This window comes from Eretmochelys imbricata, chromosome 3, assembly GCF_965152235.1.
Source record: "Eretmochelys imbricata isolate rEreImb1 chromosome 3, rEreImb1.hap1, whole genome shotgun sequence".
In the NCBI taxonomy this organism is placed as follows: Eukaryota; Metazoa; Chordata; order Testudines; family Cheloniidae; genus Eretmochelys; species Eretmochelys imbricata.
In genome coordinates this window covers 150,926,033-150,942,168 of record NC_135574.1, presented here as the reverse complement: position 1 = coordinate 150,942,168, position 16,136 = coordinate 150,926,033, and the positions used below count along the sequence as shown (strand labels likewise).

At 41.9% G+C, this 16,136-nt stretch overlaps 1 protein-coding gene across 1 annotated transcript in view; it reads right to left on the bottom strand.

The window, feature by feature from the left end:
- The window catches only part of DNAH8 (dynein axonemal heavy chain 8), a 591,778-nt gene that overhangs the window by 14,792 nt on the left and 560,850 nt on the right, over window positions 1-16,136 (bottom strand). The window contains exons 85-88 of the mRNA XM_077812184.1: window positions 11,669-11,785; window positions 10,090-10,191; window positions 9,367-9,527; window positions 1,882-2,038 (exon numbers count right to left, since the gene is read on the bottom strand). Of these exons, the coding sequence (XP_077668310.1) occupies window positions 1,882-2,038; window positions 9,367-9,527; window positions 10,090-10,191; window positions 11,669-11,785 (537 nt within the window). The remainder of the gene's footprint in view (window positions 1-1,881; window positions 2,039-9,366; window positions 9,528-10,089; window positions 10,192-11,668; window positions 11,786-16,136) is intronic.

Here is a 16,136-nt window from a genome sequence, read left to right as displayed (position 1 = left end):
TATGGTGTGATGCCACAGAGGTGGAAGGAGCTCCTTCTGGTTCCAGACTCAATGGAACGTGCCTAGGCACTGGAGTCAATGGTGCCATCTTCGGTGGTACCAAAGCAGAGGAGTGCTTTACCACCACAATCTACTCCTGTCCCCGTGCCTAGCTTCAGTGCCAGGGATCTCCCCCTTTTGTCAGTCTGCTTTTTATGCCTCTTATTAGGCACTGGGGATGGTGAGCAGTGCTGGGACTCAAACATGATAGGAGGCACTTGGTGCCGAATCTGACCAACCTGGCTCAAATGGGGGGCTCAAGGCAACCTCCATGAGTAGAAACTTTAACCTGGCTTCACAGTCTCTCTTTGTGTGCAGCTTAAAGTCCCTACAAGTTTGGCAACACTACCCCAGTAGGAGTTTCCTTGAGGCACTTCAAGCAACTTGAGTGCAGGTCACTCCTGGACATAGCCTTAATGCAGGGCTTAAAGCCTGGTAACTAAGGCATCCCTCGGCTCCAGGAACCAACCGAAATCCTCAGATGGGGTAAAAACTGAACTAACTAAACAAACACTAAACTATTTACAATAAAATACAGGAGAACACAGTCCACTGAGAGCACTTGCAAAAACAAGAAGAGCAGTTCCAGTGACTGTCACAGGTGATCTGAAGGAACTGAGAAGGTTCGGGATTGGTTGGGCCCTTTACATCAGCACCAGCAGCATGCAGCAGCAGAGGGCAGGGGTGGCAGGTTTGTAGAAATTCTGGTGGTGCTCAGAACCCGCCCCCCCCAAAACTCCGCCCCCCACCTGCCTAAGGCTCTGGGAGGGAGTTTGTGTTGGGGGAGGAGGTCTGGGGTGCAGGCCCTGGGCTGGGGCATGGGATTGGGGTGCAGGACGGGTGAGAGTTTGGGTGCTTGGTGAAGGCTCTGGGAATGCAGGAGGGGGTCAGAGGTGCAGGCTCTGGGAGGGAGTTTGGGTGCAGGCTCTGGAAGGGAGTGCGGAGGGCTGGGGTGCAGGATCTGGGAAGGAGTTTGGGGGCAGGAGAGGGTGTGTGGTAAGGAGGTGGGGGTGCAGGCTCTGGGATGGAGTTTGAGTGGGGGAGGAGGTCTGGGGTGCAGGCCCTGGGCTGAGGCAGGGGTTGGGGGTGAAGGACGGGTGAGAGGTTGGTCTCTGGGATGGAGTTTTGGTGGGGGAGGGGGTCTGAGGTGCAGGCTCTGGGATGGAGTTTGGGTGCTGGGTGCAGGCTCTGGTGGTGTAGGAGGGGGTGGGGGGTCTAGACTCTGGGATGGAGTCTGGGTGTAGGCTCTGGGCTTGGGCAAGGGTGTAGGAGAGGGTGAGGGGTGCAGGCTCTGGGACAGAGTTTGGGTGCAGAGGTGGCGGGGTGCGACACTTAACTGAGGCTCCTAGGCAGGGCGAGCTGGGAGTCTCCATGTGCTGCTACCCCCAGGCACCGCCTCCGCAGCTTCCTATTGGCTTCAGGGGTACTTGGGGGCGGGGCACAGACCCACCCCACCCAGGGGCTGCAGGGCGGGGCCGGTAGCCACGTGGCGCGAGCAGGCAGGACACCGCTCAGATCTGCTGCGCTGCTGGTGGTGAGTGAGGGCCCCGGGCTGTTTTAAATGGCCCGGGGGACACGTGGGGCAGAAGACGGGGCTGAGGGAGAGACCTGGCCTCAGACATTGCTGGAGCCGGGCCCCGGGTCAGGAATATTCCTGGTGCCCAGGCACCACGGGCTCATAGAACTCGCCGCCCATGGCAGAGGGCACTTGAACCACTCAGACAGGTACCACTAAGAGAAAAATTTCCAGTGACGATGTGCAGGGCATGTGCACACCCAAGAATGGAATGCACATGTGCAATCACTCGAAGAAGAAATAAAAAAAAAAACAGACTAGTTTACCTCATGGGGTATATAATCAGGAGGCAGTTTACCAAGCATATCTTCAGCTAATCGGAATACAATGGCTTCACGAGTTTCTCCAGCTCCACCTCCACTTTCCTTAGGTTGAATATTAGTGATGGTGTTAAGAACACTGGCTGCGGTGTTACTCTGATATCTGAGAGGAATATTAAATCATTAAGAATATTTCATAAATTACATAGCTTCTTTACAGCTAAACTTTATGCTTTGTAGAATCATAGAAGTAGAAAATGGAAAACACCTATTAGGTTATCAACTAGATTGTGAACTCCTCAGGGTAGAGATTGTTTTCCAGTGCTGAGCATACTGAGCATGCAGTAGGGTAGGGGACCTTTGTGTGACCTCAGATTTCTACGTAAGGAATAGGAGGAACAGCAGGTTCCACAGGGATATTATTCCACTCTGTTAACAAGAGGGTAAGGAGAGAGCAAAGCCTTGAATCTTCTCCCTCAATGTGCTGGCTTGAAGAAGGGAAGGATCTGTGGCCAAGAATTACTGTCCTTGAGCTGTGTTATAAATATAAAGGGAAGGGTAACCACCTTTTTGTATACAGTGCTATAAAATCCCTCCTGGCCAGAGGCAAATCCTTTCACCTGTAAAGGGTTAAGAAGCTAAGAAAACCTCGCTGGCACCTGACCCAAAATGACCAATAAGGGGACAAGATACTTTTAAATTTGGGGGGGAAGGCTTTTGTTTGTGTAATACCTTTGCCGGGAACAGATTAAGGATGCAAGCCCTTCAACTCCTGTGAAGTTAATAAGTAATCTAGCTAAAAAATGCATTAGGTTTTCTTTGTTTTGGCTTGTAAATTCGCTGTGCTGGGGGGAATGTGTATTCCTGTTTTTGTGTCTTTTTGTAACTTAAGGTTTTGCCTAGAGAAATGTTTTAAATCTGACTGCCTGTGAGATTATCTTCCATTCTAATTTTACAGAGTGTTTATTTTATCTTTGTTTTGTTCTTCTAATAAAGTTCTGTTTTTTTAAAAATCTGATTGGGTTCTTAGGGTCCTAAGAAGCGCAAGCTGGTCTGTGCTCAACTTGTTTATTCTCAAGCCTCCCCAGGAAAGGGAGTGTAAGAGCTTGGGGGGATAGCTGGGGGAAGAGGAACTCCAAGTGGTCCTTTTCCCTGCAGCATACCTTGTGCCTTGGAAAAGTTTTTAACCTAAGCTGGTAAAAATAAGTTTAGGGGGTCTTTCATGCAGGTCCCCACATCTGTACCCCAGAGTTTAGAGTGGGGAAGGAACCTTAACAGGCTGCTTCTTGGGGAGTGAGGTGGGGAAGAGCTATGCATACTGTTCCCATTACACAAGGCTAGATGTAAAGGCCCTTATTAAATAGTAAATCCATTCTTTTACAAGGCACTACAGGATTGATGGTAAAAATTTCTGGATTTACAACACTGGAGATTAAAATCTCTTATCTACAGAATAGATACAGCATGTGCAGTGCTAGTGTAAGGTTATGCTTTGAGACAATATAAAGAAGTGAATAAATATATGCTATATTTGATCCAAAAAGAAGGTAGTCAATGCCAGCCCTACAACACCAGTACAGTCACAGAAGTACTTTTGTTATACTGCTACGTAGTCATAAGGATGTACAAGAGAGAGTCTGAATAAAACCAGTTTATTACCAACAGAAGTCTGTCCTGGTGTTGCAGGGCTGCCATTGCCTACCCTCCAAGTCAAATACACATGAACTTGTACACTGACTCGGAGCATAACTTTACATGTCAGTTTTGCCTATCCACTTTCAGATGACACCCATCTCCATCCACTAGTTTGTCTCATATATAGTTATATAAGAAATAAAACTAAAGATTGTGCTGAAAGATGGATGTATGTGAACTCTCAAAGCAGCTAAGCTTTTTTAGAAATTATAACATTGGAGAAAATAGCTATAGCAGTTCAGCATAAACAGTTTGTGAATAAAATTTAAAAAGTCTATAAATGAGAAAAACTAGGAGAAATTACTTGTTATTCTGTTTTTCTGAAGATATCATTTAGACTGAAATACTTACTTTTGCGTCTTAGATTCTTAGTGCAAGTTTTTAAAGAATTCTGACTCCTAAGAGTAGTGGTACAAGGTTAGCGTATGAGTCAGGACGTCATATGTCATTCTTAACAGGTTATAAGTACCACTATCCCAACATTGCAGTCAGTTCCTTTACATGCATGGAAGATGAAGCTCTGATGATGTCAATTTAATATTTTAAAAATATAATACATTGCAAATATAAAAATTAAAAAAATATAAAAATATGTCCCGTCCCCAAATCAAAACAAAAGGAGAGGTTACTCACATTGTGCAGAAACTGGAATTATTAGAGACATGTCCCCCACAGGTGCTGCACTTCAGGTGTGTATGTGCAACCATGCACCATTGATCGACAGCTCCATGCGTCTTTGATCGGAGATTTTTTGTAGTGGTGCCTGTTTGGCCTGCGCATGCGCCTTAAACATCCTCATTCACTGTACTGAGGCTATATAGGGCTGCACTGGTGAACCGACCTCAGTTCCTTCTCTACTGCAAAATCCTGCAGAGGAAACTCTGAAGCAGAGGGGAAGGAAGGCCAGTAGTGCAGCATATACAGGGAAACACATCCCGTAGAACTCCAGTTACTGAACAATCTTTCCTTCTTCAAATAAGGTATGGCTGCTTCACTTTAGATGACTCTCAAGCAGTATCCACACAGGGAGGAGGAAGCTGAAACGCAGAGTCTAACATTGATGACAGAACTGCATTGCCAACTGCCGCCTCTGATCTAGAGGCATGAATCAAAGCATAATGCTTGGAAAAAATATATATTGGAGTCCAGGTTGCAGCTCTGAAAATTTCAGCAACTGGAGCATCTTGAATAATGCCATAAAAGTAGATTGAGACCATGAGATAACACTCTAGAAGGAGGTTGAATGTTGACAGAGTCATAACATGAAATAATATACCCAGAGATCCACCACAAAGGTCTTTGGGTGGAGACTGTGGGTGCTTTGGATCTGTTCACAACTGAAACAGTTTGAGAGACTTTTGGAACGGGTTGGTTCTGTACAGATAAGAGGCTAATGCCTTTCTAATATCCAAGGTATGGAGGGCATTTCCCTGCTTAGTCTCATGTGGTTTCAGGAAAAAACTAGGAGATGACAGTCTAGTTAACATGAAATTCAGAAGACACTTTAAGTAGAAACTTAGGATGTGGTTGTAATGTGATCTTTTCTTTGAAGAATTTTGTAAAAAGGGGGATCTGTCATTAAAACCCCCATTTCTCTGATCCACCAGGCAGAAGTGATGGCCACCAAGAAAGCTGTTTTCCTGGATAGGTGCAGCAACAAACATGTAGCTAATGGTTTGAAAGGATGTTTCTTCAGGCAATTAAGGACAAGTTTTAAGTCCAATATTGGAGTAAGCTTTCTAATCTGTGGAAAAAGATTCATCAGCCCTCAGCCCGCATCCCAAGAAGGACGAATTTGATGTTATAATGATGGTAGGAGGAGCCTGAACAAAAGGGACTCCCATACAAACCTTGGAGAGGTCCTTCCACCAACTGCGTGACTCCAGAACCCAACAAGGACACCTGTTTGTCCAGACTGTGTTTGTTCTGTACACAACCTGTCCTGAGCCATCCCTGGAAGCACTGAAGGTATGAATTGTATGTTGGGTTATGAAGGTACAAGCTGCCATATGACCGAATAGTTGAAGACAAATTCTTGTCAAGGTTTGAGAACTTATCTGATTCTTTGAAATGAGATTTTTTTTTATATGAACCTGTCCGTAGCAAGGTAATGCCTGATTGTCACAGCATCCAGAGAAGCTCCTGTGAAATACTGCTATACTGCTGTCAAACTTAACTTTTTAACATTGAGTTGGAGGCCTAAACTGTGGAATAGAGACCAGGTCATTTGTACTGCCAATAGGACCTCTTGGTAAGACTGATCCCTGAGAAACCAATCATAGAGATAAAGGAAGACAATCATGAGTTGACGTAGGTAGGCAGCAACAACCACCATGATCTTTGAGACTACCTTTGGTGCAGAGCAGAGACCAAAACAAAGCACACGACACTTGAAGTGATCATGGTTAACTGTAAAATGAAGATGCCTCTTGTGAGAGGTATGAATTTTGACATGAAAATACACGTCCTGAAGGTCAAGAGTCATAAACCAATCCCTGGAAAGTAGGGAGGGAATTATAGCTGCAAGGGTCATCATCCTGAATTTCTGCTGTTTCATGCAGTTGTTTAGATGTCTGAGTTCTAATACTGGTCTCCATCTCCAGTCTTTTTGAGGACCAGAAAGTACTTGGAATAGAAACCCTGATCCCTCTGCTGAACTGAAACTGGTTCTATGACCGGTAAATGTGGAAAAAAGCAACCGATTGTGCGAAGGGTCCCTAAAAAGGGATGGGGTGGGGGAGAATGGCAGTGACAAGGATGGAATAACCAGATGTTATGACCTCCAAAACATATTTGTCAGATTGTATTCTCTCCCATGGAGGTTGGAAATAGGAACGATAGTATCCAAAGGAAGGAAGGAGGGAGGATAGTGCAGCAGTAGATTCCTATGGAGTGGATGGTTCGGGCTCTCAATCAAGCCATCAAAACTAGTGGACCTAACAGGCTCTAGTAAAACCTAATTCACAGGGAGCACCACATGTGCAGAGCTAAAGTATGTAAAATGTCCAGGAGCTTATGATGAGAGTCCTGGATCTCTTCTAGAGGGACTTGAAGTGTATCTGTGATACGTTTCATCAGCTCCTGGGATTGTCTAAAGTCATCTGCTATGGAAGGTGGTGATGGCACTACAGACTCACCTGGTAATGACAAGGAAATACTTGGGTGAGGTATTACTTCCCTGTCACCCCTTGCCTCCTGCTTCTCAAAGATCTCCTCCACTGGCTCTTGTTGGCGAACTGGGAATGAGGGCTCAGAGGAATGGGTCTGCCTATGCATCCTGTGAGAGTGACTTGGCCCTCTTAGGAATTTTGGTGGTGCACAGGGGTCCCAATAAGACCACTAGGGTGGCCCATAAGGCAAGGGAGGAGGCATCCACTGTTGGTCACCCCAGGTAGATGGGAGACAATGTCATCTGTCCTCCATTCTCTCAGAATAGGTAGGAGAATGCTGTCTTGCCTAACAGACAGGAGAACCCTGAATTGAGATCTATAAATCAGAAGATTCATTGTCATCAAATTCCGGGTGTGGGTGGGTGGGTGATAACTGTTCACCCTGAATGGTCGACATCAGGGTAGAAGGAGGTTGAGCCAGAAGATCTTGATGCGGAAAGGTAGAAGCAGTACATAATGGAAATTCTGGCTGATCTGACACAACAAAATCATTTGAATATCTAAACTCCTGCAGTACCAATTCATGTCCCATGGAAGTTGGTGAGGAATGGATCTTATACCTGGCCAGCACATGGGTGTCTCCCAAACACCAGCAACACCAAGCTTGTCCATCACTAATCAGGACAGCCTCCTAGTAGGAAAGGACCATATTGCTGTTGTACAGTTGCTGCAATGGAGACATCCCTAGGACATGCAGTATTAGTGACAGCCTTGCCTCTGATTGCGTAAGCCTTAAACTGGCCATTCCCTGTTTCATGCTGGCCAGGTTATAATAATTGGAGATGCATTTTGACATCTATTTTGACATCTCCCATTGTTTCTTATGACACCGATTTGCTGGGCAGTGCTGGGACTGCCCAACAAATCGGTGTCATAAGAAACAAAAAATTGGGTGGACTTTCTAAAGACTCTAATCTGCCCCAAAGAGATCCCCAAGGACCTTTTTATTATGAAGAAGGGGATGCTGGCATAGAATGAATGCAGGCCAAGTAATAAACTCATTAAGATGGAACTCCAACTTCACCTTGAAGAAAAATATCAGATTGGTCCACAGCATCACCTTATCCATCTTTATATACCAAATTTTACAAGGTAAGTCACCAGAGGCTGATGTTCACTCACTCTGCTAGTTGGAGTCTCTAAGAAAAAGATGCACCAAGAGGAGGATAAAAACCAGTGCTGGGGAGAAGTGAAAGATTCCAGAACAGAGCTATACGCAGCTTAGGTCTCTCTAGGAATCCCTCTAGCAGCGCCAGAGTCAATGCTCATTTTCTGAGTGAGTTCTCTTTAACTCCCCCATTACAAATCCAAAGTAGTTCTCCCCAGGACTTATTTCAGCTCTGGATTGGAGCAAATCACAACTCATCTTGGTGGACCATTTATCCAGTTGTAGGGGGTCTGAATGCATTGGAGCAGGAATGGAAGAGGAAGATAGCTGCTTCTCTTCCAGCTCCTTTCCTTCTATAGATGTACCTGGATCAGTGGACTCTAAGGTGGTGTGCCATTCTCCTAGGATTCCTGTGATATTGGCACTGTGATATACTGTGGTGATGGGACCATATAAAAATCACAATAGTGCATATTTGTGCCTTCAGTGACTGCACAAAATGGCTAAGAATCTGCACCTTAAAACTGAGGATAAAGAAATGTGCAAAACCATGCCCTGAACAAAAATTCTAGACAATATTGGGTTCATAGAACTATATCACATTTGAATACCAGGTGTTTAACACTTCTTAAAAAATGCAAATGAAACATTTGAGCAGTTTATAACAGCCCTAGAAACAATGAGTATGAATATCTTGCAAATGACATAATTCATGACAGAATTATAGGAACTGCAAGGAAAAATGATGATTCATTATATCTTGTTAGAGATCATATGATATTAGTTGAAGAAAATAAAAATCAAGATGTTGCATATATTGTTTGTGAATCAAAAAGGGAATAAGTGAAAGACAAAAATTAAAACGGAGTGGGTACTAAGTGATGCCAAAAAGCCACTTTTAAATAATGGAATTATGGAAATATACAAGAGAGATGGCAACAAAGGTTACTGTTACATCAAAAGGCATACCGTAAAGAAAGTGTCACCCAAAGAATTATTTGGCAAAAATGTGTATAGGAGCAAAAAAGGTATATGAATTGGAAGCATGGAGCAGCAGAATGCAAACATTACCAACTTTTTATTGTTGAATTGCATGGTATCTGTAAGTGAATGCACATATTAATATAAACATGAATAATTTTACAATACACAGGTTAGCTAATGTTAGCAGAATTCAAAAAAGACTTCTATGACTTTACTTTCATTGTTTTTGAAAGGAAGTGATTGCTTTAAAAGAATAAGTAAAATTGTTATTAGAGATATGCCATAAAGCTGCTAGACTGCTCTCAGTCTATATGTACATTACCACAGGGGGTATTTTGAAAAAGATGTTTTTAAATTGAAAACTGTGGTTTTCAAAGAGTCCATAAAAGCTTCCTTAGGCAGTGGACTCCACGCAGGCCCAAGAGTTTCCCTGCAAAATGTATGCTTTTACTCAAATATATTTGATAGGGCTCTGACTGTTTTCAAAAATTAAAAGAAAAATCCTCAGCGTCATAATGTTTGAGACCCACTTACGTGATGTTAGCATTTGGGTGAAGACCAAAGACTTCTGGGCTATCCATGGCAGGGAGGGTCTGAATGTACTCCTGATACTGATCCAGAGTTTTGCATACTGGGATTTTATATCCAGTGTAGAAACAAAATGTGCTCTCAAACATCTTTTCACTGAACCACACCTGTGCAAAATAAAGAAAAGACACACTTAGAGAAATCAAAACTTTGGATAACTTTGCCATTTCATACAGGGATTTCAACCTTGCATTTATTTTCTTCAGTCTTCTTGAGAAGTTAGAATTATAGTTGGGCTAAAACCAGTCATTTTACTCTAAAACAAAAATAAGGCTGTGTCATTACAAAGTGATTCCTTCAAAAGTTGAGTTCAAGTTGGGTAAATTATTTTTCTTTATTAAAAAGTGTGCATGCTTCTATTTTAAGAGGGCTATTCAAGGAGGAGGATCTCATGGGCTAGGAAGGATAATTTGTATACTTTACCCACAAGGCAAGGCTTTTACAAAGTAGAGTGTTGAAGAGATAAAAACCCACCAGAAACAAGAGTTCTGACACTCTAGATGATTCTCTTCATATAATATAATTGCAATATTGACTTAAATATTCACTTCATGAAATCTAACTGCAAAAATCACAAATCACATTATATATTTTAGTAAAAATGAATATTGATACTGTTGCCAGATTTTCTTTATAATGACAAAGAACTGTATTTTCAAGCTCTCTTACTCTTGCAAAACAATTAAGAAGACGCTTATCATAATCATCAGTGACCCGACCTCCATATTGCACTTCTCCAATCATGTATCGTACTGTGCTCCATGATATACCCTAGATACAAATAAAATAAAATACTGTAGTTACAATCAATATCCATCTATGGCAGTGGTGTCCAACCAGTAGGTTTGGGGGACCCTGGTAGTCCTTGAGGCTCTAAATTGTGACCCTCAAGAATGACTGTGTTTAGAAGATAAAGTTTAATCACAAATTTCAAATATATTCCCTGAACCATGTCCTATAATTTTTAAACTCAAGTATTAGAATTGGTCCTGTCATGACATGGAGGCTTTGCCTCCCCAAAAACCTCCCACCACCTCCTTTGTAGTCCTAAAAGCAGATATGGTGTGGTTTGGAAGCCCTTTGAACAGCTGTGGTCTCTTCCTTGTTTCTCAGCCACTCCCTCACTGGCCACCTGATGCATTGCAGAAGATGGCTGTTCCACTACCTGCTTCTGTGCACTACACCTTGGGAGCCTAAGGAGAACAGGATAGAAGTTTGACTTGTCAGAACCTAAGGGAATGTTCAGCAAAGGATGGTTTCCCTCACTGACACAGCCATCCACAGCACCCCAGGAGAGGGCAAAATAGGAGAAGATGAGAAACAATAACCAATTATAGCTCCTGGATTCTCTGCCCCAATCCCATCACAGATTTGAGCAGCCTGAGGATTGCTCTTATTTGTACTGGCTCTCTGTAGTCCCCAAGAGACTATATACAAATTGGGGATAATCAGAGTTCAGTGTGCTCTAACTATTCCCCCGTTCTATCCAAGAGACTGTGGAGAGGGAGGTGTAGGAAACAAACATGCTCTATGCATGCGAGAGACTCCTCTGTGCTAGAGAAAATCCCTGCAGGGGATTTGTGGATGATTTCACTGCCTAAGCATCACAAAAGGAGCAGAGCATGGTAGAGATTCTACCCTGAACTGTTGCCCTTGCTCTCTTTGAAACAATAAGGTAGGCCTTACGGATGAAAAAGTTGGATACTATGAATCAAAGGAAATATTAGAAATACTCAGTTGATGAAGTCTTAAATGGCATTTTTAATTTTATTATGAACAAACTGAACCAATTTGTCTGAAATGCAAGTAACTATAGACATGTAGTTTATCTGCATAGTTTCTTTATGTTCTATAATATAATATACTTAAAAACAGAATCAGCATTAACCAGTAATTGTTCAAAGGCAGTCATATTTTAGATAGAATGCTGAAATTGCAAGATCAAATTCTGAAGTCTCTAACCAGAACTCCTATTGTAGTCCATGGGAATATGGGCTGAGTAAGAACTGCAGAATTTGACCTATAGTGACTGATGAGAAAATACTTAATGCTTTTTCAATTAATTTTAATTTTTTTTTTGCTACAGTTTTCATGTGGATAATAGTGTCCGTACTAGACTGACTGTGCTTCAGAATTGACATTTTCGTCACTATTCGTATGACTGAAAGAATAAGTATTTTTCACAATATAAACAGAACTATATGAAGTAGAAGCAATTATAGATACTGTTCACATAAATATGACTCACTTTCTTGATGTCACATTCATCTAAGTGATTCTGTATAAACTGAACACTGGCTGTAAAGTCAGCAGAGTTGAATTCATAGGGAATATTCCAACCCAAAGGGCCAAACTTGCGTCGTTCCTTAAGAATACCATTGAAAATAAATAGTCAGTCTGTTTTCTTTAAATTTACTCACTGTGTTGTTTCATTATTATTTCTGATGAAATTAAACTGGAATTAAAGATTACAGTCAATAAATGACCCAGTCCAAATACTCCATTATGCATTCCTTTGTGGCATTAATAATTAAAAATGGGTTTCAGGTGCAGCATATTGGAACAGCATGTGAAGGAAAAACAACAAAAACATTTATCACTACCCATCCCAATCATCTTAATAGCCCTGGGTTTTAAAATCTCCTATGTCTCTATTGCTAGATCAGGATGATAGAGTTTGTTATGTTAAGTTCTATACTTGGCCTAATTTTCAGACATGATGAGCACTTGCAGTTCCCACTGACTTCAACAGACTCAGCACATCTGCCAGTCAGGGTATAATCTTTCTTTTTTTCTATATATGGTCTATTTGCTAAAGGTAGTTTTAATTTTTCAGTTTCATATTATGACACTGAGTTGCTCAAGTGCACTTAGCTTGTCCCTTTTGCCTTAATTCCTTTTCTGATGCCTTTCAAAGTTCTTACCACTTTTACACATGGTATGGCTGCCCGTCTACCTCCCTTATGTTATCTCAGATCCTTCATTATTAATGTTTCAGGTTAACATTGCATGCTTCTTTGTAAATGTAAGTGTAAATCTACCAGTAAAAAGAAAAATAGTTATCTCTAAAATATGGAGAAGTAATCCTTAGAATGAAGGCATTATAAAACACTGAACAGCCTCACATCCCTCACAACCACATTTTAAACTCCTCATGTGGTGTAGGCCTGTGATTTGCTGACAATCTTCTTATATGGCTCCTAGGAATCTCAGATATGTATTAGTCTGTTATTTTTATTCCTTTGTATGAACATGTACATTTGTGCCCTCCTTGTAAATGGCTGTTGCATGCTATTTTGCTCCTTCTAAAAACTGTCAAAAATGTAGAAGCAAAGAAATACAACAAGATAAAGACGGAGCTGTGGAATACTGTACTTACATTTTTTAAAATCAGTTTCAGAGATAGCACATTTATTAGGCATCTCAAACAACATAACTTCCCAGTTAGCAACAGTAAATGGGTAAAACCCTGGCCACACTGAAGTTAATGGACAAAACTCCTATTGACTTCAACATGCCAGTCACCTAATATGTTGAAGTGTGGTTATGGTCAGAAAAATAACTATGTAAAAATTGGTACCTTACTTATCAGATCTGCTGCCTATGTGTACTGAGAGTTATATATATTGACCTAACTGAAATTTTCTCTACCTTGAAATGGATTTCTGAGAGACCACTAATCCATGGCTTCTCTTCTCTCTACAGGTGATTGACAGACAAGCTGGACTACAAGTTGTCAAGAATAGTATCCCTGATGAGGCCATGGCACACTTGGTGGCTGAGCTTCATGACTTTGTCCTCACCCACAACTATTTTAGATTTGGGGACAACTTATCCTTCAAGTCAATGGCACTGCTATGGGTACTCGCATGGCCCCACACTATGCCAACATCTTTATGGCGGACTTAGAGCAACGCTTCCTCAGCTCTTGCCCCCTAGCACCCCTCCTCTACTTACGCTACATTGATGACATCTTCATCATATGGACCCACGGGAAGGAGGCGCTTGAAGAATTCCACCTGGATTTCAACAATTTCCACCCCACCATCAACCTCAGCCTGGACCAGTCCACACAAGAGATCCACTTCCTGGACACTACAGTGCAAATAAGTGATGGTCACATAAACACCACCCTATACCGGAAACCTACTGACCACTATACTTACTTACATGCCTCCAGCTTCTATCCAGGAAACATCACATGATCCATTGTCTACAGCCAAGCCGTAAGATACAACCGAATTTGCTCCAATCCCTCAGACAGAGACAAACACCTACAAGATCTTTATCAAGCATTCTTAAAACTACAATACCCACCTAGGGAAGTGAGGAAACAGACTGACAGAGCAAGACGGGTACCCAGAAATCACCTACTACAGGACAGGTCCCACAAGGAAAATAACAGAACACCACTGGCCATCATGTACAGCCCCCAGCTAAAACCTCTCCAGCACATTATCAACGATCTACAACCTATCCTGGAAAATGATCCCTCACTCTCACAGACCTTGGGAGACAGGCCAGTCCTCGCTTACAGACAGCCCCCACAACCTGAAGCAAATACTCACCAGCAACTACACACCATACCACAGAAACACTAACCCAGGAACCAATCCCTGTAGCAAACCTCATTGTCTACTCTGTCCCCATATCTACTCTAGTGATACCATCAGAGGACCCAACCACATCAGCCACACCATCAGAGGCTCATTCACCCGCATGTCCACTAATGTTATATATGCCATCGTGTGCCAGCAATGCCCCTCTGCCATGTACATTGGCCAAGCCGGACAGTCCCCACGTAAAAGAATAAATGGACACAAATCGGACATCAGGAATGGTAACACACAAAAGCCAGTGGGAGAACACTTCAATCTTCCTGGACATTCTATAACAGATTTGAAAGTAGCTGTACTTGAACAAAAAAACTTCAGAAACAGACTTCAAAGAGAAACAGCAGAACTAAAATTCATTTGCAAATTTAACACCATTGCAAATGTAATACCATTAATTTGGGCTTGAACAGTGACTGGGAGTGGCTGGCTCATTACAGAAGCAGCTTTGTCTCTCCTAGAATTGACACCTCCTCATCTATTGTTGGGAGTGGACTACATCTACCCTGATCAAATTGATCCTGTCAACACTGGTTCTCCACTTGTGAGGTAACTCCCTTCTCTTCATGTGTCAGTATATTTATGTCTACATCTGTAACTTTCACTCCATGCATCTGAAGAAGTGAGGTTTTTATCCATGAAAGCTTATGCTCAAATATATCTGTTAGTCTTTAAGGTGCCACAGGACTCCTTGTTGTTTTTGACAGACAAATGACATCAGTAAAATGAATTAGACGAAAATGTTGTTAGTGCACACTGGAACCAAAAGCAATTTGCCTAGAATTAACACACTAGTGGAACTGGTTAAAATAATAGTAATCAGGTAGGTGTATGGATTACTAGTGGTAGTGAAAAAATCACTTTTTGGCAGCAAGTTGCTGTAGAGTTCATGGGCTTTGCTTAGGTCAATAGGGTCAAGAAGACCACAAGAAAGCTTCTCCACAACCATGCAGCTTTGCCTTTTCTCTTCATACTTTTCACAGCATTCTGAGAATGAGGGGGGAAAGAAGGGAAGGCACAGAGAACTCTGCAATTCCAAGGAACAGACTGTGTCTATTCCTAGTAGATCCCTGTTACTGTAGAAGAGAAGTAATTTGCAGCTGTGGCTTGTGTTAAATAAGCCTATTACTCCACATATCATGCAAATCAGATGAAATATTTCTGGGCTAATGCTACATTCCCTAGGATGCACACTGGAGTGGCTGAGCCAACCTGCTATGATTTTGAATTTCCCAAAATTCAAATATGGATTGTGCTGGGAACTAAGCATTTCTTTTCCTGTTCATTTCAAGATGGGTACCATCTTTCTGAGTATGGCTATGTTCTCAGTCCCTCATTAATTATTGAGATAAGACCTCACCTCAGAACTGTCCGAACAGACAAAACTGGATTCTGAAAAATCTGTCTTGAAATGTAAACATGCCAAGTAAACAGCTTCCATTTCCAATATGCTAATATAAAGGTCTTTTTTATTCCCTGACTGTGTCTTGCACAGACCCGTGGCTTAACAATCCTCTGAAACCTTTTCTGATACAAATTCACATAACTCTCCTGTGTAATGAGGTAAGATCCCAAATAGACTAGAATCTTTGATGGTTCTAAAACACTCTTTTGAAGATTCATGATAAACCCCAATAATTCATTTGTAACCACAATCTGAACTTTTGGAAGAGATTTATCATTTATTAGCCAATCGTCTAAATATAGAAAAACATGAACATCCCAGGGCAGACACTATTGCAATCAGAATCTTTGAGGAAATTTTTGAGGCCATACCAAAGCTGAAAGGGAGGACAGTGTACTGAAAATTTTGGTTGTTGATCTTAAACGTTGGATACTTCTGACAAATGTAGCAGTACTTATATGGAGATATGAGTATCGCACAACTGTGGATACTAAAACTTTTCTTTGCTGCACAGCTTCTATTATACACTAAAGAAATTCCTTCTTGAATTTGCTATGCTCCAAAAGCCAGTTAAGCCATTTGAGAGTCAAGATTTCTGTGAAGTCTTCTGAATGCTTGGGCACTTAAAAACAACAGCAGAGAAAGTGCTTTCATTCAGCTCATCTGAAGGGAAAGGAAGAAAAACAGATATCTTGTAG